General features: G+C 41.9%; 3 protein-coding genes across 6 annotated transcripts; 2 read left to right on the top strand and 1 right to left on the bottom strand.

Annotated features, from left to right (window-relative positions):
- Positions 1 to 1,445: 1,445 nt before the first annotated feature.
- Positions 1,446 to 4,044, top strand: LOC102700166 (L-type lectin-domain containing receptor kinase IX.1-like). Its single transcript, XM_006659016.3, has 2 exons — positions 1,446 to 2,812; positions 3,132 to 4,044. Exons 1-2 carry the CDS (start codon positions 1,446 to 1,448, stop codon positions 3,799 to 3,801), a joined length of 2,037 nt encoding a protein of 678 aa, XP_006659079.1. The 3' UTR covers positions 3,802 to 4,044.
- Positions 4,045 to 12,625: 8,581 nt separating this feature from the next.
- Positions 12,626 to 16,846, top strand: LOC102699885 (L-type lectin-domain containing receptor kinase IX.1-like). Of its 3 annotated transcripts, none has more exons than XR_005812311.1 (4): positions 12,626 to 14,120; positions 14,250 to 14,930; positions 15,049 to 15,823; positions 16,766 to 16,846. XR_005812311.1 is itself a non-coding variant. In XM_040526619.1 (2 exons), exons 1-2 carry the CDS (start codon positions 12,670 to 12,672, stop codon positions 14,923 to 14,925), a joined length of 2,127 nt encoding a protein of 708 aa, XP_040382553.1. In that variant the 5' UTR covers positions 12,626 to 12,669; the 3' UTR covers positions 14,926 to 15,034. The 3 variants fall into 3 exon arrangements, 1 of the variants encoding a protein (XP_040382553.1); XR_005812310.1 differs by having other exon boundaries at positions 15,044 to 15,823; XM_040526619.1 differs by lacking the exons at positions 15,049 to 15,823; positions 16,766 to 16,846 and having other exon boundaries at positions 14,250 to 15,034.
- LOC107304844 (protein NONRESPONDING TO OXYLIPINS 2, mitochondrial) lies at positions 16,796 to 18,773 on the bottom strand. Of its 2 annotated transcripts, none has more exons than XM_015840590.2 (3): positions 18,640 to 18,773; positions 18,401 to 18,525; positions 16,796 to 16,882 (listed from the first exon to the last, which is right to left on the bottom strand). In XM_015840590.2, exons 1-3 carry the CDS (start codon positions 18,759 to 18,761, stop codon positions 16,863 to 16,865), a joined length of 267 nt encoding a protein of 88 aa, XP_015696076.1. In that variant the 5' UTR covers positions 18,762 to 18,773; the 3' UTR covers positions 16,796 to 16,862. The 2 variants fall into 2 exon arrangements, with proteins under 2 accessions (XP_015696076.1, XP_015696077.1); XM_015840591.2 differs by lacking the exon at positions 16,796 to 16,882 and adding an exon at positions 17,254 to 17,594.
- Positions 18,774 to 20,511: the final 1,738 nt, after the last annotated feature.

Genomic DNA, 20,511 nt, shown 5'->3' with positions numbered 1-20,511 from the left:
TGTATCAAGAGTTTAAAATCCACTCTCATTTATTCTATTCTAGAACGATAATTTTTAATATTGAGAGTGCTGTTCAAGCATCCCTTTCATTCAAAATGACAAGTGACAACCATACCGCAAGTGGGCAAAGCGTAAGCGGAAACAAAATCCTGTAGAAGAAAGGAAGAAGCACGGTACTACTACCTTCTTCATGGACATATATGTCTTTTCAACTCGAATGTGTGCCACCAGGGTATGCCAAATCAACATAGTGGCTCGTTCATCAAATTTGAGACAATGAAAAGGTAGTTTAGGACCACTATGGCACTACACAGCCCTTGGTTTTTTACCCACAATTTAGAAAACATGGAATAACTAGGACGAACTTGGTATCATTATCTCTCCCAAATATTTACTCTGTTTCGTATTATAAATTTTTTTAGATTTGTCTAGATTCATTCATTTATTAATGTTTATGTTTTATATATGTCTGGATTCATTAGCATACATATGAATCTATACAAACTTACAAATTTAGAAAGTCGTATAATATAAATCGAAGAGAATAGTATTTAATCCGTGAGAAATGGTGGACGTGCCATGCTAATTAAGCATAGTCTGACTCATCCACTCCATAGCTGGAGGTGGTGTTTATATGGGAAGCGAGAGAGATATTAGGAGAGGGAAAAAAGGGATTCGACTACAAGGGGACGATATGTTTGTTGAATCTATATATTGTTCTATCACTTTGTTGCATTTGAGTGTTTCACACTCTTCTGGTGGAATGTTGCACATGCTGTCACTTACGTTTTCTTTGATGTTGCACATAGCACGGTCTTGGCCCCAATTAGAAATTTTCAATGTTACATTTTTTTAAAATACTTTTTTACCAAATGAAAAATGGTGCACCAATTAATGAAATATGTAAAATAATATTTTTTTAAACATTTTTTTACCGTGCAGTGAAACACCTGAAACATTTTTGACGTCCGAGACCACATGTCATGTATATTATAAGGGCAATTTTATTATTTCAAAAGTAGCTCTAGTCGATACCTTGAGATAAAAAATAACTAGAGGTAGCCAATTTTGATACATCCCAATAATTTATTAAAAATGGTAAAATTGTTTATATTGCGAGGGCAGTAAATACTGATACAGAAAGTTTACGAAGAAACCATACCTTAGAGAGCATATATTATATAGACACAAATATTCGCACAAAATGTGCCACTATAACCCAAGAAGAACGCTAAAAAGAATCATGGAGCCGCGCATTACCCATTTTGCTGGTCCTGTCTAAACCACTCAACTTGCTTTGGCAGACATCCTCGCCAAGTCCTTAATCAGATCTTGACTAGCTACATCTCTCGGCGAACTCGCGCAGCGTGGAATTCTTTAGGCAGCGTATCGTTGTTGTATTTATCCGGCTGATTAATTCTTGTCTGTCTCAACGGCCGGCGGCGATGGCCGGCGCTGTCCTCGTGACAACATCGTTCATGGCTGCTGCTTCTGCTCTAGCCTCTTTGCTCGTCTTGCTGCGCTGCCTTCCAGGCTCAGCTACCACTCTTACTGTGTCATTCAACTACTCGAGCTTCAGGAACACGACCCAGAACATCACCCTCCAGGGCAGTGCAGCGTTCGCCGGCGGCTCCACCGGATGGATCGAGCTCACCACAGGCAAAAATTTGCCAAGCGGCGGCACCATGGGCCGAATGGTGTACACGCCGCCGGTGCAGCTCTGGGACGCTGCCACCGGCGAGGTGGCTAGCTTCACCACCCGCTTCTCCTTCAATATCAGCCCGAAGAACAAGAGCAACAAGGGCGACGGGATGGCCTTCTTCCTCGTCAGCTACCCGTCGGCGATGCCGTACATGGGCGACGGCGGCGCCCTCGGCCTCGGCAGCCGGAGCTACGACAGCGGGACGCCCGTCAACCGGTTCGTCGCCGTCGAGTTTGACACCTTCAACAATTCCTTCGACCCCAGCGTCACGTATGACCACATTGGCATCGACGTCAACGCGCTCCGATCGGTGAAGACCGACTCCTTGCCCAGCTTCATCCTCATCGGGAACATGACTGCCATCGTTGAGTACAACAACAACTCAAGCATCCTATCGCTGAAGCTTTGGGCAAATGGATCAACGACGCCTTACAACCTTAGCTCCAAGGTTGATCTCAAGAGCGCCTTGCCGGAGAAGGTCGCCGTCGGCTTCTCGGCGTCCACGGGCGCATCTGTTGAGCAGCATCAGCTGTGTTCTTGGTACTTCAACTTGTCGTTAGAGCAGAGGCAGCCGACGGGAGCAAGATCATCGCAACAACATTCACGTGGCGGCGCAGTTGCAGCAGGAGTCGCCGTCGGTGCAGTGCTCCTCTTCGCCATGGTAGCAGTACTCCTCGTACGACGATGCTGGAGGAAGAAGATGAAGGAGGCGGAGGACGTCGATTCAGAAGGCAATCCCATCGTGGAGATCGAGATGGGGACGGGTCCAAGGCGGTTCTCATACCACGCGCTTGTAAATGCGACGAGCAGCTTCGCGGCAGACGAGAAGCTTGGACAAGGTGGCTTCGGCGCGGTGTACCGTGGCTATCTGAGAGAGCTCGGCCTCGCCGTCGCCATAAAGAGGTTCGCCAAAGATTCCTCTAAGCAGGGGAGGAAGGAGTACAAGTCAGAGATCATGGTGATAAGCCGGCTGCGTCATCGCAATCTGGTGCAGCTCATCGGCTGGTGCCATGGCCGCAACGAGCTGCTCCTCGTCTACGAGCTTGTCCCCAACCGCAGCCTCGACGTCCATCTCCACGGCAGTGGCACCTTCCTTACATGGCCAATAAGGTTACTACTACCTTTGTTCCTAAATATTTGACGTCGTTGACTTTTTATACACGTTTGACCATTCATCTTATTTAAAAAATTTACATAACTATTAATTATGTTTATATCATTTTATTTATTATTAAGTATACTTTGACGTATATATATAGTTTTACGTATTTTAATGTTTTTAAATAAGACGAATGATCGAACATATATAAAAAAGTCAATAGCGTCAAATATTTTGGGACGGAGGGAGTAGTAGCTAGTTAACTGATCTCGCTAATTTGTCAGAATATTAATTTTGTTATATGCAATAAACATAGTGTGAATTTCACAGGATCAACATTGTTCTTGGGCTTGGGTCTGCACTACTCTACCTCCATGAGGAGTGGGAGCAATGCGTCGTGCACCGCGACATCAAGCCAAGCAATGTCATGCTGGACGAGTCCTTCAATGCGAAGCTAGGCGACTTCGGCCTCGCGAGGCTGATCGACCATGCCATTGGGATACAAACAATGACCCACCCCTCGGGGACGCCGGGTTACCTTGACCCCGAATGCGTGATCACCGGCAGAGCAAGCGCCGAGTCTGATGTCTATAGTTTTGGCATCGTTCTACTGGAGGTAGCATGTGCGAAGAGACCAGTGAGCCTATTGGACGGCCAGGACAATGGCCTATTCCGGCTGGTCGAATGGGTCTGGGACCTGTACGGCCAGGGAGCCGTTCTCGCGGCCGCCGACGAGCGTCTCAACGGCGACTACGACAAGCTCAGCATGGAGTGTGTCATGGCCGTCGGGCTCTGGTGTGCACACCCAGACAGATTGGCGCGGCCGTCCATTAGAGCAGCCATGGCAGTTCTCCAGTCCAATGGACCGCTGCCAATGTTACCAGCCAAGATGCCCGTGCCAACATACGCGCCGCCGATGGCCTCGTCGGAGGGGCAGCTCTCGTCGTCGACAGGAAGGTCGTCCTCAAGTTTGACACAGACGTCGATCACACCTCGCTAGTGTTGCAGGATTGCTAACTCATTGGATTTGAGTATGTGTGTGTGGTGTGTATAGTGAGTCAATGTTTATCTCGATCATCTAGATTTATGATCATTGAGAAAATACTAGCAGGTACCAAATTTTCAATATAAAATTTTGGTACTTCTTGATACCTAGCTACTAGAAGGTACTAAATTTTACGCTAAAATTTTAGTACCTCTCAGTTGCTCTCTAGATTTTCATCCATGCAAACCACCAAGAGTTGACCCATTTTTCATATGTCCTATCGTGTATGAACTATTTTTACATGTTTTACATAGTTTATTCATCATTCTTTAAATTTGACGGCTAAAATCATCTCGTAATATCAGACAGACTCCACTTTTCTTTATGAGTGAAGTACATGGGCGGTCCTTTAACTTGTCTAGGCGTGTCATATAGGTCCCCAAACTCTTAAAACATATTTTTAGGTCATTCAACTTGTTTCAGGTGCCATCACTAATCCAAACGGGTCTTAACCCGTCCCACGCGCCAACATGGCATGCCATGGTGGATTATCGTTGGTCCCACACGAGGGTCGTCTCACGCGGCCATATTGGCCCCGCATGTGCGCCGCCACGCAACCATCGCCTCGGCCATGCCACCATGTTGCGCCGACGTCACCCGGTCGCCGCGCCTCCCTTTCCATCCCAACTGCTGCCTCTCCCACGCCGCTGCACTGCGCTAACATCACCCGGCCGCCGACCGCACCGTTGCGTGCCAGTCGTCTCCCGCTCAGGCACGTGCATATGTGAGAAGGGAACAAGATAGCACAACAAAAGAGTGAAGGAATTGAGAAGGGAGGGAAAAGAATGAGGAGGAGAGAGACAGTGACATGTGGGACCCACATGGCCCCACCAACACGTAGGCCTCACCGTGGCATGCCATGTCAGCGGATGGAGCGGGTTGGAGCCCGTTTGAACCTATATGACACCCCAGACAAGTTCAGGAACCCAAAAATGTATTTTGAGAGTTTAGAGACCTAGATGACACATACACATAAGTTTAGGTACCGCTGGTATACTTCACTCTTTCTTTATATAGACTTTCCATATACCAGTGACTGTCTAAATTAGAAATTATCTTAACAATTATAGAGTTTCCATATGTTAGAAAAATCTTTCTAATTAGAAACACTTGACTTTATATAAAGATAAATATATAAATTTTTTAATCATAAGTATCTGTAAAAATATAATGTAAATCTTTAGAATAAAAGTACAATCATAACTTTTTAATCACACCGTTAAAATATTGATAATGACTAGCAATATACACGTGCTAACACTACGACCCAATTTAATAGTGTAAATAAGATATTATAAATTATTTTTAATACAATCATATATAAACCAAATATTCGAATCTGTTTGTCAATTAATCTTTTGTTAATTTGATTATTTAAACAATCTATGATACAATAGCAGCAAGCCACCAGTTAACGGTGACTATTATAGCTTTGCATAATTAATTATTGATTGTACCACATCATAAATTAAGAGTCTCTAGTTTGAACCGTAATTGCGGAACTTGTAAGACCATGTTGATATGTTACTTTCAGAAATATTACAACAACAAATTGATTCACTAATTTTGGAATCACTACAATATCAAGTTTACATATTGCAAGGATAATTTTAATTAAGTAATTTACTCACATAATCTAGTATTAACATAAAATTTAAAATATATAAAGATAAATTTAATGAAAACCACTTTATACAAACATGAGTTGTATCACATATAACTTTGCGTCCTATAATAAATGAAATTTTATTGACGTTGTATATATCAAAAGTCAAACAATGGTGCAACTCTCAAGTCTAAACTTATTATGACTTTAAAAGCAAATTTCTTTGTATCTTCTTATATCACATGAAAAGATATTTAAATCAAAGATCCAATGATCTTATAATTCATAGCAAATATTTATTGCACAAATTCTTTATAGTTTAAAAATATATCATAGCTTTTAACAAAGTGAAATTATTAATGATATTTTTTATTAGTTGTGTTTCCAGTTCATTATTATCGGCATGCGTATATATATCTTTCCATAATTTAAAAGATATTTTATAGTAATGTGTCATTCGACAGATCAATAAATTTACTTATTTTATATAAAAACAAGATACTAACAAAATATTTCTACGACACCCGATACTCCCCCCTCGGTCACCCAACCCCGTGGCTGCTCGACGTCGTTCGTCGCCGCCCCCGTCGGTGGCCGCGGCGCCAGCGCCGCTCGACACCGTCGGTTGCCGCCGCCACTCGACGCTGCTCAGGTTTGTGGTCACCACGGCCGTGCTGCTCTCGTCGGTGGCCAGCCCCGCAGCTAGCTCTCCTCACATTTTTCTTTTCTTTTTTTCCTTTTCCACTTATTTTTTAAAAAATATTTTTTTATATAGGATATAAGATACTAGGTGATTTTTCGTCAAATAATTTAATTGCGGAGATTTTAAGATCATGTTGATACGCTACTTTCAAAAATATTGCAACAACAAATTGATTCATTTTGCAATCACTACAATATCAAGTTTACATTGCAAGAATAATTTTAATTAAATAATTTATTCATATTATTTTGTATTAACATAAATTTAAACTATATAAAGATAAATTTAATAAAAACCACTTTATACAAATATAAGTTGTATCACGTACAACTTTCGGTCCTCTTACAATAAATAAAATTTTGTTGACGTTGTATATATCAAAAGTCTAAAACAACGGTGCAACTCTCAAGTCTAAACTTTTCTGTAATTCGTCGGGCTGTGGTGCGCGCACCCTGACCTGGCCATGCGGCCGCCTATCAAAGACGCCATGGCTATGCTCCAGTCCGGCGGGCGGCTGCCGGTGCTGCCGGCCAAGATGCCTGTGCCGATGTACACTTCGCCGGCGATCTTGGTGGAAGGGCTCTTCGCGTCATCTGTAGGGTTGTCTTCCTCAAGTGCGACGCAGTCGTCGTCGACGGCGAGTGGCTATGGCACTCACACCTTCGGTTCCTCCGACACGTCCACCTGAGCTGGTTTGAAGGACTCGTCTTCGTTGCTCAGACATCAGTACTAATAATGTTCAGATCATTTGATTTGTTCTTGATTTAGATTTGCTCTTTAGAGTTGCCTAGAAAGATTTTTTGATGCCATTTTCTCTACGATCAAATGTCCCATATGTCTACGAACATGAAAAACTTTTCATGGTTGTAGCGAATGTCATAGTACTTTTAAAGGTCTTAGGGTTGTTGAAGTTGCAAGAACTTATTACATCCGTTTCTAAATATTTGGTGTCGTTAACTTTTTTATACACATTTGACTACTCGTTTTATCAATTTTTTTATCAAATATGTATAAAAGTATATTTAACAATAAATAAAATGATATAAAAATAATTAATAATTATATAATGTTTTAAATAAGACGAGTAGTCAAATATGTATAAAAAAGCCAATGGCGTCAAACATTTAGTGAAGGAGGGATTAAAAACATAAAAGAGAATGGCAACCTAGACTGAACCACTGTTGATCAAAAAACTGTTCTCATCTTTGGTTCTTTTGTTTTGACACAGTTCATTAGAACGGAAACAAAGACTGGAGAAGGCTATTGACAGAAAAAGAAAAAACAGCAGTACCATTGTAAGATGAACCACTAGCACTTTTGACATTCAGTAGAGGCAGCTCCAGCACCAGCAGGACGAATTGAAGCGACTGACTGGAACGTGCTCGTCACCGGAGATTCGCCGTCGGCGTCACGGCAGAAAGACCGGAGCTTCCGTTGGCCATGGCTGGGCCTGGTTGGGTCAAGAATTCAAGTCCCAGATGGGCCTTGGGCCTCCGTCAAAAACAAAGGAGAAAAGGGACGCATGTCGAATTGATTGATAGGGTGAGAGCGTGAGAATTTTTTATTTCTATTTTTTATTAATTTTTTAAAAAAAATAGATTTTTGTTTGAAAAATTATAAAGCTAAACCCCCGATGACCAACTAGTGTGTGGTATATATAAAGCGCTGGGGATACATCCAAGCGGCGGACGTTTGTTGGCAGCTGTGGAGGAGTGGCTAGCGTTCATTTAAAATGAATGCTCTAGGTGTCAAGTGGATGCTTGTAAAATTTTTCCGCTAGGTTAAGAGGAGGGAAAATCGTCCACTGGTGTGGCGTTAAGGGTCTCGCCTATAAAATCGGTAGGCCCCTCGCTCTTAAGCGCTTACACCATCTATGGATGTTTCTTAAGTGCTTACGCCACCTCCTATCGATGTTTCTCACGTCAGATACACCATCTAGTAAACCTTATATATATATATATATATATATATATATATATATATATATATATATATATATATATATATATATATATATATATATATATATATATATATATATATATATATATATATATATATATATATATATATATATCATCCACTCGGAGGATGTTGGGAGTCTAGCTTTTTCAAATTTCCAGACAATTTTCTATTTTTTTATTTCTTAATTAAAAATATGTAAATAAGAAAAAATTCGAGCGCATGATTTGTTCGTCAGGCGGTTGTCCTTCGATTTCTTGTCCTTGGCCGAACTGCCGGAGCAAGTGAACGATATTACCAGCAGCATGAGGCCTCTGTCCTTTGATGAACAAGTTCGCTGCGCATCTCTCGATCGTATCTCAGTATCTCATTACAGCACTCTTCTAGCTCGATATCCGGTGGGGGTCTGTTTTGGGTGTTTTAAAGAAAAAAAAACAATGACATATTTGCAAACTAAAAATAATTTAAATAAAATATTTATATATATATGTTGAAAACTAAGACTAAAAATAAACTACGATAAAAATCCCAAAAATCAATTTCAATTTTAAGATTAAAAATTTAATTTTTGGCTTATTATATATATATAAACACAAGCTAAAAGATAAAAATAAGAATCCAGTATTCTAATGCACTATACAAAATTAAGTAATAAAATTACGAAATAGACTCGATAAGGACGAATGAGCGTAACCCATGCCATAATACGACAGTGATGCTGCAGCAGCTGTAGTGCGTAATGCACGGCTGATTTTGTGTTTTTCAGTGATAATCATTTTTACTTGTGGCGTTATTTTAACACTATGTTTTCTTCGTCTGCTCTCTACGCACAGTGCATTACAAATTGCATGAACATGTACATAATCCTTCTCCGATGGAGACTCACTAGCATCAGTTTTGGGGGAGGGAAACTGTGGTGTTTTTCCATCTCAACATTGCTGCAAGTCGGCAAGTGGTGTTGACTAAAGTTGACAATCGATCATTGACTCGACGCAATCCTGACGGTCCAAAGCTATGAACAAAGTATATACTAGCTCTCTTTTTTATTCGATATTATTGACTTTTAATCTATTCTTGATCATTTTTCTTATACAAAATTTATATAATTATTAATTATTTTCTTATGATTTAATTTATTACTATAAAAAAATTTAAGTATGATTTGTAATTTTATATATTTATGTAAAATTTTAAATATGATACATAATTAAATGTATATTAAAAATAAACTGCGTCAAATAGAAAATAAAATGGAGGGAATATCAACGACCCCCTAAAAACTGAAAAGTAAGGCTCGTGGGGCTAAAAGCATGACAAAAAAAAGGGTCATGTGCATGTATTTCCGACTCGGATGTGCGCCACTAGCAGTAGCATCGATCGACGATCAGCAAGTTGCACCTGTCAACATATTGGCTCATTCCACGAAAGTCGACACAGTCAACTGGCACTGTCAACACGGACATACTGTAGGAGCCAATGGTTTTCACTTTCAGTCACAATTTTGAGAAGTTTTTGTGCACCTTAAAAAAACTAAAATAATACAGCCATATTACATGCAATTGATTGTACTATTATGGATCTGCTTGGAGAAACTTTTAGATTATAAGAAACAGTTGTTTCTGAGAATCTGGAAAGCTTCTGGCTTTTTAATTTATTTTCTAGAATTTATAAGTATAAATTCTCAGAAACTGTAAACCATTTGGGATAACTTGTGGTATAAGTAGCTTTTGAGAAAAAGAGAACTTCTTAAACAAGCCCGTTTACATGGTCATGTCTAAAATGACTGAACCTTGCTTTAGTCAATTTGTATAGGAAATGGTGCGCTGAGATATCATTTTTCCGTTAGGGACAAGGCTTCCATGACATATTGTTATTTGCATAGGTCACAAATAAATGAACCCATTAATTATGAGGCATATATTTCAGACACCCATCCAATACATTGGAACATTTGGTTTTCTCCAATATGTCAAGTGCACGGTTTCATATACACCAAGTCCTCGAGACATTGATCTTTCTGATTGAAATTGCATATATTCTAAAAGATACAATCTTGCTTCAGTTGGTTTCTAGAGGAAACCACGCGTAAAATTTCCTGCTCTACGGATGAGGTTAATCTAATGAACAATTTTACGGTACTTGAGAAGATAATAGGAGGTATAACTTTTTTCTATGTAAATTTTAGAGGGTTTTTTTTATTATCCTTGAAAACTATCTCAAGATACCAAGAATTTTATTATAAATTTTTGGTACCCCAAGATACCATACTTTTTACGCTAAAAATGGTGTACCTTACGTACTTTTTCAAGAATGATAAAGACAGTCAAATTTTGGTATCTCTTGATACCGTAAGTACTAGGAGATATCAAATTTTACACTAAAACTTTAGTACCTTCTGATACCTTCTCAAGTACCATAAAATGCTCTAATCTGATGCGCTGTTCTCCAACGGGGATCATTGATATTGGGACTGTCACATGTGGAATCAATTCATCATTCACTTAAAAGTAAAAGAGAAGTAATAAGTTATGTATGGTGGTTGTTTGAGTGTTTTATGGAAAAAAATCAAATGTCGTATTTGCAAACATAGATAATTTGTGATTAAAAATTTTATATACATATTCTTAATGATCTAAAAGCCAAGGTTAGAAATAACTTCGGTGAAAAAAAACTCTAAATCAAGTTTAAATTTAAATTTAAAAATTTAAATTTTAGATTATGGGCATAACCATAAGCGAAATAGTAATTTTATAGTATTTGAGTACTCAGAGATATCAAATTTTACGCTAAGATTTTGATACATGATATTTTTTAAGTACCGTAAAATTGAAAAGATAAGATGAGAGTATTTATTCCCCTTCACCGCATGAAGCACACGGTTTCAGTCTTTCAGAGAGGCTCAAGTCCTCGAGGCGTTGACTGGTGGTCTCCCTGATTGGAATTGCAGAGAGCTGGAAGCAGAGATGTATGAATGTATCGTCCGGCTGATTTTTGTGCGTCTCAAACGGCGGCGGAACCGAAGAAGGGTTTAACTTTTTACTAATACTCTTTCCCGATTAAGTTCAGTCTCTCTTACACTATTCTATGAGAGGAGCATGATAGGGCCACTCTCGGTTGTAGGCTGGTTAACCGAAAAACATAGTAAATATAGTAAATATAGTAATAGATTAATATATAATTAATTAAGTAATTAACTATAAAAAATGAAACATATATTAATATGATTTTAAATAACTTTTCTATATAAATATTTAGCAAAAAACACATCATTTGATAGTTTAGAAAGCATACGTACGAACAACAACGAAACATTCTGGGTTTACAAAAGAGAAGAATGAACAGAGCCAAATATGTTGCCACCCACTCATAACAGTGACGAGAAATTAAGGGGTGTTCGTATCTGGGGACTAAAGTTTAGTAACTAGTCACATTCGATATTTAGACACTTATTATAAATATTATAAATAGTAAACATAGACTATTAATAAAATACATCCATAATCATGGATTAATTTGCAAGACGAATCTAATGAGCCTAATCATGATTAGCCTATGTGATGCTGCAGTAAACATGCGTTAATTATAAATTAATTAGGCTTAAATTCGTCTCGCAGATTAGCTCTCATTTATGAAATTAGTTTTTTTTATTAGTCTATGTTTAATACTTTAAATTAATGTCCAAACATTTGATGTGACGTGGGGGTAAAAAGTTTATCTCATCTAAACCACCCCTGATTTTTGCTAAAATAATCGGCCAAAGGGGGGCGGCTTCCCTGATTGCCTTTCGCGGGTCACTCTCGATCAATCAGTACACCTCTGCAATAATTTCGGATAGATAAGCTAGTTAATTTCCTTGACTTGTGCACAGCTCTTGCACGTGATGGTTGTTTGTATTCACAAGTAGAATTTGTTTGTTTGTTTGTTTCTCTATCTAGAGCTTGAGGCTAATTAACTTTATACAGTACAATTTCTCCTATTTTATTGGTAGGGGACACCAATGATTTATGCTATGAATTATTTAATTATTTAAAACACAAAAGAGGTAAATTAAAATAGCAGAATCCGCTGAGATTGGTCAAACAGAAGGCCGAGGCAGTTTTTATTTTTTAATTAACAGAATCGTAAACTATTGTTCCCCAGGAGTTAATGTTACCATCTCCATCTTAAAAGAGTGCATTTTACTTTCTTTATGTTCAACGTTTTTTCAAGTTTTATAATTAATATTTTTATTATTACTAAATAATAAAACAATTACTTACGTGTGATATTTTTTTAATTTTTTATATAAATTTTCAAATAAGATGAACGATACACATAAATCTACAAACGCTGTTAAATGGACGGAGAAAGTATTAATTTGCAGGCTGTCGCACGTGTGAACAGCTCCGATGATGAAGAAGAAAGTGAAGAAGTATCCCTGTGACTTTCCTGATGACGGAATAGTACGTGTACGTACACATTAACCTTTCTTCTAAAACTCACCCAGCCACTGGAACACAGTGTATCGATCGACCTGCTCCAAGATCAAAACCGGTATACGGCGGCGACGGCGATGGCCGGCTTTTCGGTGCTCACATCGGCGAGCACCACCACCACCACTTGCGTCGTCGGCCTCATGCTCTTGGCCGTCTGCTACGAGCCAGTCGCCGCCTTGTCGTTCAACTACTCCAACTTCGGGCCGGACGAGCAAAAGAACATCAGGCTGGAAGGCGACGCCGCGTTCAGCGCCGACGTCTCCTTCAGCGGCGACGGCGGCGGGTGGATCGACATCAGCGCCAACAGGCTGGACGGCAGCATCGCCCACAGCAGGGGGCGGGCCTCCTACGCCCTGCCGATCCCTCTCTGGGACAGGGACACCGGCGAGGTGGCCAGCTTCACCACGCGCTTCTCCTTCGACATCTACCCGCCGCCGCCGGCGGGCATCAACAACAAGGGCGCCGGCATGGCCTTCTTCCTCGCCTGCTACCCGTCAAGGCTGCCGTCGGCCGGCTCCTACGCCTACAACCTCGGCCTCACCAACCAAACCGCCGACCAAGTGGCCGCCGGCGACGACCGCTTCGTCGCCGTCGAGTTCGACACCTTCAACGACACCATCGTGCACGACCCCCACGACACCTACGACCACCTCGGCATCGACGTCAACTCCGTCGTCTCCAAGAAAACCCTGACCTTGCCCAGCTTCAGCATCGTCGGGAACATGACCGCCGTCGTCGAGTACGACAACGTCACCAGCATCCTGGCTATGCAGCTGCAGCTCGGCTATGGCCTTAGCGGCCCCCGGCACCGGCCGCCGTACAACCTTAGCTACAAGGTTGACCTCAAGAGCGTCTTGCCGGAGCAGGTCTCCATCGGCTTCTCCGCCGCGACGTCCACCTCCGTTGAGCTGCATCAGCTGCGTTCCTGGTACTTCAGCTCGTCGTTGGAGCCTAAGGTGGCGTCGCCGTCGCCGTCACCTTCACCACCTTCCCCGACCTCGGCCACCTCCAGTGGGGTCGTAGCGGGAGCCACCGTCGGTGCAGCAGTGTTCGCCGTTCTCCTCTTCGCCATGGTAGCAGCAGTCCTCGTACGGCGGCGTCGGATAAAGAAGATGAGGGAGGCGGAGGACGACGACGACGACTCGGAAGGCGATCCCATCATGGAGATCGAGAACGGCACGGGGCCGAGGCGGTTCCCATACCACAAGCTCGTGAGCGCAACGAAGAGCTTCGCGGCGGAGGAGAAGCTCGGCCAAGGAGGCTTCGGGGCGGTGTACCGGGGCTACCTGAGAGAGCAGGGCCTCGCCGTCGCCATTAAGCGGTTCATCAAAAACTCCTCCAAGCAAGGGAGGACGGAGTACAAGTCGGAGATCAAAGTGATTAGCCGGCTGCGCCACCGCAACCTGGTGCAGCTCATCGGCTGGTGTCATGGCCGCAGCGAGCTCCTCCTCGTCTACGAGCTCGTCCCCAACGGCAGCCTCGACGCCCATCTCTACGGCAATGGCACCTTCCTCACATGGCCAATGAGGTTACTAATTCAATTACTCTCACTAATATATATGTTAGGAGCAATTTTATAGTTTTTGATTACGAATCGAGAGGTACCTACCAAAATTTACACTAATTTTAATTTTAGTAACTCCTGGTATCTTCTCAGGATCAACATTGTTCTTGGTCTCGGATCCGCATTGCTCTACCTCCACGAGGAGTGGGAGCAATGCGTCGTGCACCGCGACATCAAGCCGAGCAATGTCATGCTAGATGAATCCTTCAACGCGAAGCTCGGCGACTTCGGCCTCGCGAGGCTGATCGATCATGCCGTTGGCATACAGACGATGACCCACCCTTCGGGGACGCCGGGCTACGTCGATCCCGAGTGCGTGATCACCGGCAAGGCCAGCGCCGAGTCCGACGTCTACAGCTTCGGCGTCGTTCTGCTGGAGGTGGCGTGTGGAAGGAGACCCATGAGCCTGCTCGACGACCAGAACAATGGCCTCTTCCGGCTGGTGGAGTGGGCATGGGACCTGTATGGCCGGGGAGCTGCTCTCATGGCGGCCGACAAGCGCCTCGACGACGACTACGACAAGGCGGAGATGGAGCGTGTGATCGCCGTCGGGCTCTGGTGCGCGCACCCGGACCGGTGCGCTCGACCATCGATCAGAGCTGCCATGGCCGTCCTCCAAGCGAATGGAGCGCTGCCGGTGCTGCCGGCCAAGATGCCCGTGCCGATATATGCGCCGCCGCCGCCGGTGACCTCGTCGGAGGGGCAGCTCTCGTCGTCGACGGGGATGTCATCGTCGAGCTTGACGCAAACAGCAATCTCACCTCGTTAGGCGGGGTAAGCTTGGTGCACATTGATCCGCACCATTTCTTGATTACGACCACCTTAATTAGCTGTCCACTGCTGCCAAAAAGCCAATTTGATGTTGATATGGTTTTCCTATTTTGTAGTGAAGTACTAAGATTTCTGCAGATACAAGTCTACGATGTTCTTGCCTTCAATGCATCAAAACGATGGCTTTGGCCAGTTTACTTGTGTTTTGTCAAGTGTTAAATAGACGAATGGAGATGGCGTCAGTGACGGAGGGCTGCCGCTGACTACGAGCGACGCTGCGACGAGGAGCAAAAGCAGCAGCGACGGTGGCATCCATAATTCCATTCGAGGGCTGGTTTTATTATTATTATTATTTTATTTTTTTTGGTGTTGGCCGAGAACGAGGCTGTTCGCGTCGCTCGGTTCCGTCCGATGCCGAACGAACGGAGGAGAGTCTTTCGACGTCCCTCTGACGTAAGAGGATCTGGTTCATAAACATGAAGATATTCCGACTAAGGGTGTAATTGACCTGGTCCATCAACCCGCTTATACATCAATTAAGCGGGTAGCCTAGTATAAACGGTTGGTGGATCGGACCGCTTACACCCCCTAATTCCGACAAAGACGTTACAACAATCCCAATTCTTGAATCACTCCGCTTCAGTCTCGCAGATAAGATCATAAACAGCGCACATGAGTGCATAGTGCATATGTTCCTGGGTTTTTGTAGGAAAAACAAAACATATAAGCAGAATGATATATGTGCTGTGCAGACATCTTTCCACCATTTGCTGCTCCCCTCAAAAAGATTCCTAGAGGACCCACGCGCAAATCAGAAGACATTTCTACCACGGAAAATATGGGTGCTTTTCCCACGTCATCCTTGATCGAAGAGTATTTTTCTCATCCTTAAAAAGGTATGTATATCTACTCAAGGATGGTAAAATTGATCTTGATTGAGAATTCAAGATCGTTTCTTTATCCAGCACATATAGAGCGGTACTCCCTTCATTTTATATTATAAGTCAGTTTGGACTTGTGCTAAGTTAAATCTATTCAAGTTTAACTAAATCATGTTTAGTTTCTAACTTTTTTCCTAAAACATCACATCGAATCTTTGTATATCTAAATAGAGCATTAAACATAGATAAAACAAAAAAAACTAATTGCACAATTATAGGAAAAATCGTGGGACGAATCTTTTGAACCTAATTAGCCCATGATTAGTCATAAGTGCTACAGTAACACACATGTGCTAATGATGGACTAATTAGGCTCAAAAGATTCGTCTCGCGGTTCCAGGTGAGCCGTGAAATTCGTTTTTTTTTATTTATGTCCGAAAATCCCTTCTGACATCCAGTCAAACGTCTAATGTAACCCCTAAATTGTTTTTTCCCAACTAAACACTCCCTAAGTTTATAAAGAATACTAACATTCACACCATCAAATTAGGTTCTATTAAATTCTCCATTGAATATATTTTTATGATATATTTAACCAAACTGCCCGTATATCTGATTGTTATTCGCTGCATATTTTTCACGTTTTCAGTAGATATCCTAGTCACTAACAGAAGAGGCCTCTCACTGGACATGTTCATTGTTCATAGATTTCATACAATAATAGGCAAAACCCTGGCTGACAACCATATAGAACATTGCCTGAACTTAGGTTTTATCCAAATGCATCCCCATCTCTGACGCACAACAAGAATATAAACTAGGACGTTATAGTTCAGTCATTAAGATCCATACGCATAGAGCATCACAACAAAAAGACACAATAGAAGCACACATATAAAATTGAGAACAATGCGTCACAAAATACTTTTTGATACATGTTTCATGTTGCTGCTATAGATGTCTCCCATTTCGTCAATCAACTAGGTGTAACAAAAAATAGATGAATCGGAACTTCCAGTGCTGTTTCAAAACTGGTCCCCTTCTCCAGTCTTCGTTACCGTGGAAGAGCAAAGTCTAGTGTATTGTTCCAAGACAAAAGAAGAAAGCTCAATCAGAAAATAAAAGGTAGAAGAAAGAAGGCATATCTTTCAAGTTGAAAGTTCTAAAAGCTAGAAAGGCGAAACAAGCAGTAAAAATGGTTGCTAGTACAAAGGGCTGCTCAAAGTGAAGTGCAAACGATAAACACAACGGTGTAAATAACAGAAACCTAGATAGGTCAGGCATACCATCTCAGATTTACTGTGGTTAAACAACAGGGTGGTCACTACCTGCTGTAAACAGGACTGCTGCCAACAATTCTATACTACAACAGTTCTTAAAATGCAAATGTCTCAAATTATGTGCCTATGTTTTATCCCAAGGTTTTGAATGTGGAATCAAGAATATCAAGCAAAAAATGTTAACACACACAAACAAGAAAAACAGCACGATCAATCAATTGTTAGATTTAGGGAATAAGTCACACTCATGCAGCAGGCATGTCATCCAGGACTGATAGGTCTGCTACTTCACAGAACAATCAAGCTAAATTTGGAAATAAAAGAGATGGTCCTGATATGATCATCAGAAATTTCATTGTTGTAATTTCCTCAAGAAAATCTGATTGAGCCCTACTCCTTACATAAGAAAGGGAAGGTCTGGAAACATTATATCATAACACAGTAGTGCATAATCCATTCTCTTTCACATTATGTCCTTAGCCAGGATCAGATGCGCTTCATTAAACCTAACAGGATGATTGCCAAAACGATAATGAGAATGAATTTTGACAAAGAGCAACAGATCCAGTCATTTAAGCATTCCAAATTTAAAGTTCTACAATAGTTTCAGCAGTTTTTCAAGCATAAAAGACTATAACAGCAGACATCAAAACACGCAAAGGTAATAAATTGCCAAAACACTAATGCAGGATTGTTTTACCCTAACCTAAAGTGATGTTGAAGCCCTTAAATTATTTTCTTGAAAGTGGAATAAGAAACACACTAAGGTAATAAATATGAATATATGCTAACAGAGACATCAAAACAATCCCCATTCTTATATCTTCCACTTGCAGAAAAGGCTATAACAGCTAGTGACAGCATGAAATCAGCATATGTTCTTTGGTTTTGTGGGTAAAACCAACATATATGCAGAGGGATATATATACGCTGATCTCTTTTTTTATCTTTGTAAATTAGAGTATCAACAAGCAACGCAACATAATCCCATCCAGGGTTAACAAAAATAAGTACCATAAATATTCTGGTTTTATAACATATTTGGATCAATGCCATGCTAGATTTTAGACCCCTATGCGTGTCCAATGCAAAATGCGGTTGGGGCATTACAACGTCATCCAGTCATCTGGATACCCAATCTAGTTAGAGGCAATTTTGAGTATTTGACAACTTATAAGTATTCAACACATAAAATTTTCTTAGACCAAAGCAGACAACTTCAATATCAGACCAAAAAACAAAAAACTATTGTAACCAATCAACCACTAGCATTTTTCACATCCAGTAGGGGCAGCAGATGCAAAGGCCTCACCTTGGGAGAGGCAGCTCCAGCAGGACGAGTCTGCGGCGATGCACGACCGGAGCCTAGACGCCGCCACCGCGCTGTGCAGCGGCATCAAAGAATCAGCGCTCGCCAGCGCCGCCGCCACGAAGGACCTGAGACAGTCGACACCAAGAAAGGCGCGCCGTTTAGGAGGACAGTTCCCATCCACATCCAGACCTAGCTAGCAGAGAGTAGACACAGAAAGGTTTCGGGACTCTGGGCATGACCTGCGGAGGCGGGGAGGAGAGGCAGGATGCTTCGCCGACTGGAACGTGCTCGCCGCCGGGGATCTCGGCCGGCGCGCGGCCGCCCTGACCGTGGCGGCGGCGGCGCGGCAGAAAGACGCCATCTTTGTTCTGTGTCCAAGGCTCGTTTGCTGCGGTTGAGGAAGAAGGAACAAAAGCTCGATACTGGGCCTGGCTTAGTTGGGCCGTCACTGGATCGCGGCGTACGTACGTGAGGCCCATATGTGTATGGGGGCTGGAAAGTCTATGACGCCTAATTTAATGGGCCCATGTGTGAGGCCCATTATTATTGCAAGCAGCAGATGATGGCTGTGGCTTGATGCGTCTCCGATGGCAACAGGGATCCCTGTATTCAGGCCCAGTTTAGTTCCAAAAACATTTTCTAAAAACATCGTATCGAATATTAAATATTAATAAAAATTAAACTAATTACACAGTTATAGGAGAAATCGTGAGATGAATCTTTTGAGCTTAATTAATGTATGATTAGTCATAAGTGCTATAGTAACCAACATGTGTTAGAGACGGATTAATTAGACTCAAAAGATTCATCAAGCGGTTTCCAGGCGGAATCTGAAAATTCTTTTATAATTAGACTACGTTTAATACTTTAAATATGCAACCGTACGCGTCGATATGACCTTGTCCCAAAAATTTTTAGGAACTAAACGGGCCTCACTATAGATGGATGCAACCATCTTTCAACTTTTTCGTGTGAATTTTACTTTTGTCCTAATTTCTTCTCTCCTTTTGACTTATCTGTCTCCTTAATTTGTCGGAGACCATTTGGTTTTGAGCTGGCCAAGAGTGAGACTGATCAAATTACATTTGTTTTGCACTTATGCTAGCTACGAAGCTGCAGAGAAACAAACCGTGTATATATGAACTCCCTGTAGTGCTGCTGCTGCTCCACCTACATTCGACAGCGATGAAACGAAGTTGCAGTTCAGGTTCCACACCATCCCTGATCAGTTCTGCACCCCACCCCATCCTGAATGTTAGTGCATCTTCTGTTCTTTGACCTGTTTCTTTCTTTCTTTCTTTCACTCAAGGAGCAGGAGCCGTACGTTTTGAGACAAAATCTTTTCAAGCAGCAGAAGGCTTGGCTTGCTAACTTGAGACTGTACAGGATGGTAAGTTTTCTGCTACCATTTTCTGACTGTGTTAATGCAATCTAGCTACTCATCTCTTTATGTCTGAATGAATGTACATGTACACCTGTTTACTTTTTTCTGTTTTTTTTTCCTAATTGGATTCTTTTTGGTGCCTAGTTAGCTAGGGTAAACCAATCTGCAAGAGCAAACAGTAAAGTGGAGGGGATTGGGTAAAAGTTTCTTGCACAAGCAGGTGGACAGATAGGCAGGGTTAAGGGCACAGCAAAACACTGGCCTTTGCTTTAATCACACTGCTCTGAATGTGACATTTTCTCTCATGCCTTTCCTTCAGCCATTTGTTACTCCTGGTCCTAACGGTGACACCAGATGCAGATTAGCTAACCACTTATGACTCTATTACTCTTCTCTTTTTTTGGCCCCCTTTCCCCTGACTCGCTGTCCTGCTGCACTAATCAGTAATCACCATCCAGGCATCCAGCAATTATCCTGAATCTGTTTTTTCTTTGTGTGGAACTATGTTAACTTACCTGAAAATTCAGCTGAAAGAAGAAACAATATTGTTCTTACAGTTGAAAAATTCAGTTGCATTCTTGTGTGATGTTTGACCATGTGATTATTTGAGATAGAGGAGGTGAGATTTGACCGTCCTAAATGGTGACCCAATAAAAGTATATGCATGTTTGATTTGACTGCCTCTGGTCTTCTCATCCCAAGTGGCATGTTGGACCTGTTATACAAG

The sequence above is a fragment of the Oryza brachyantha genome, chromosome 8 (assembly GCF_000231095.2).
Source record: "Oryza brachyantha chromosome 8, ObraRS2, whole genome shotgun sequence".
NCBI lineage: Eukaryota > Viridiplantae > Streptophyta > Magnoliopsida > Poales > Poaceae > Oryza > Oryza brachyantha.
Note: the sequence above shows the minus strand (reverse complement) of the source record. Positions and strands in the feature narration are given on the sequence as shown.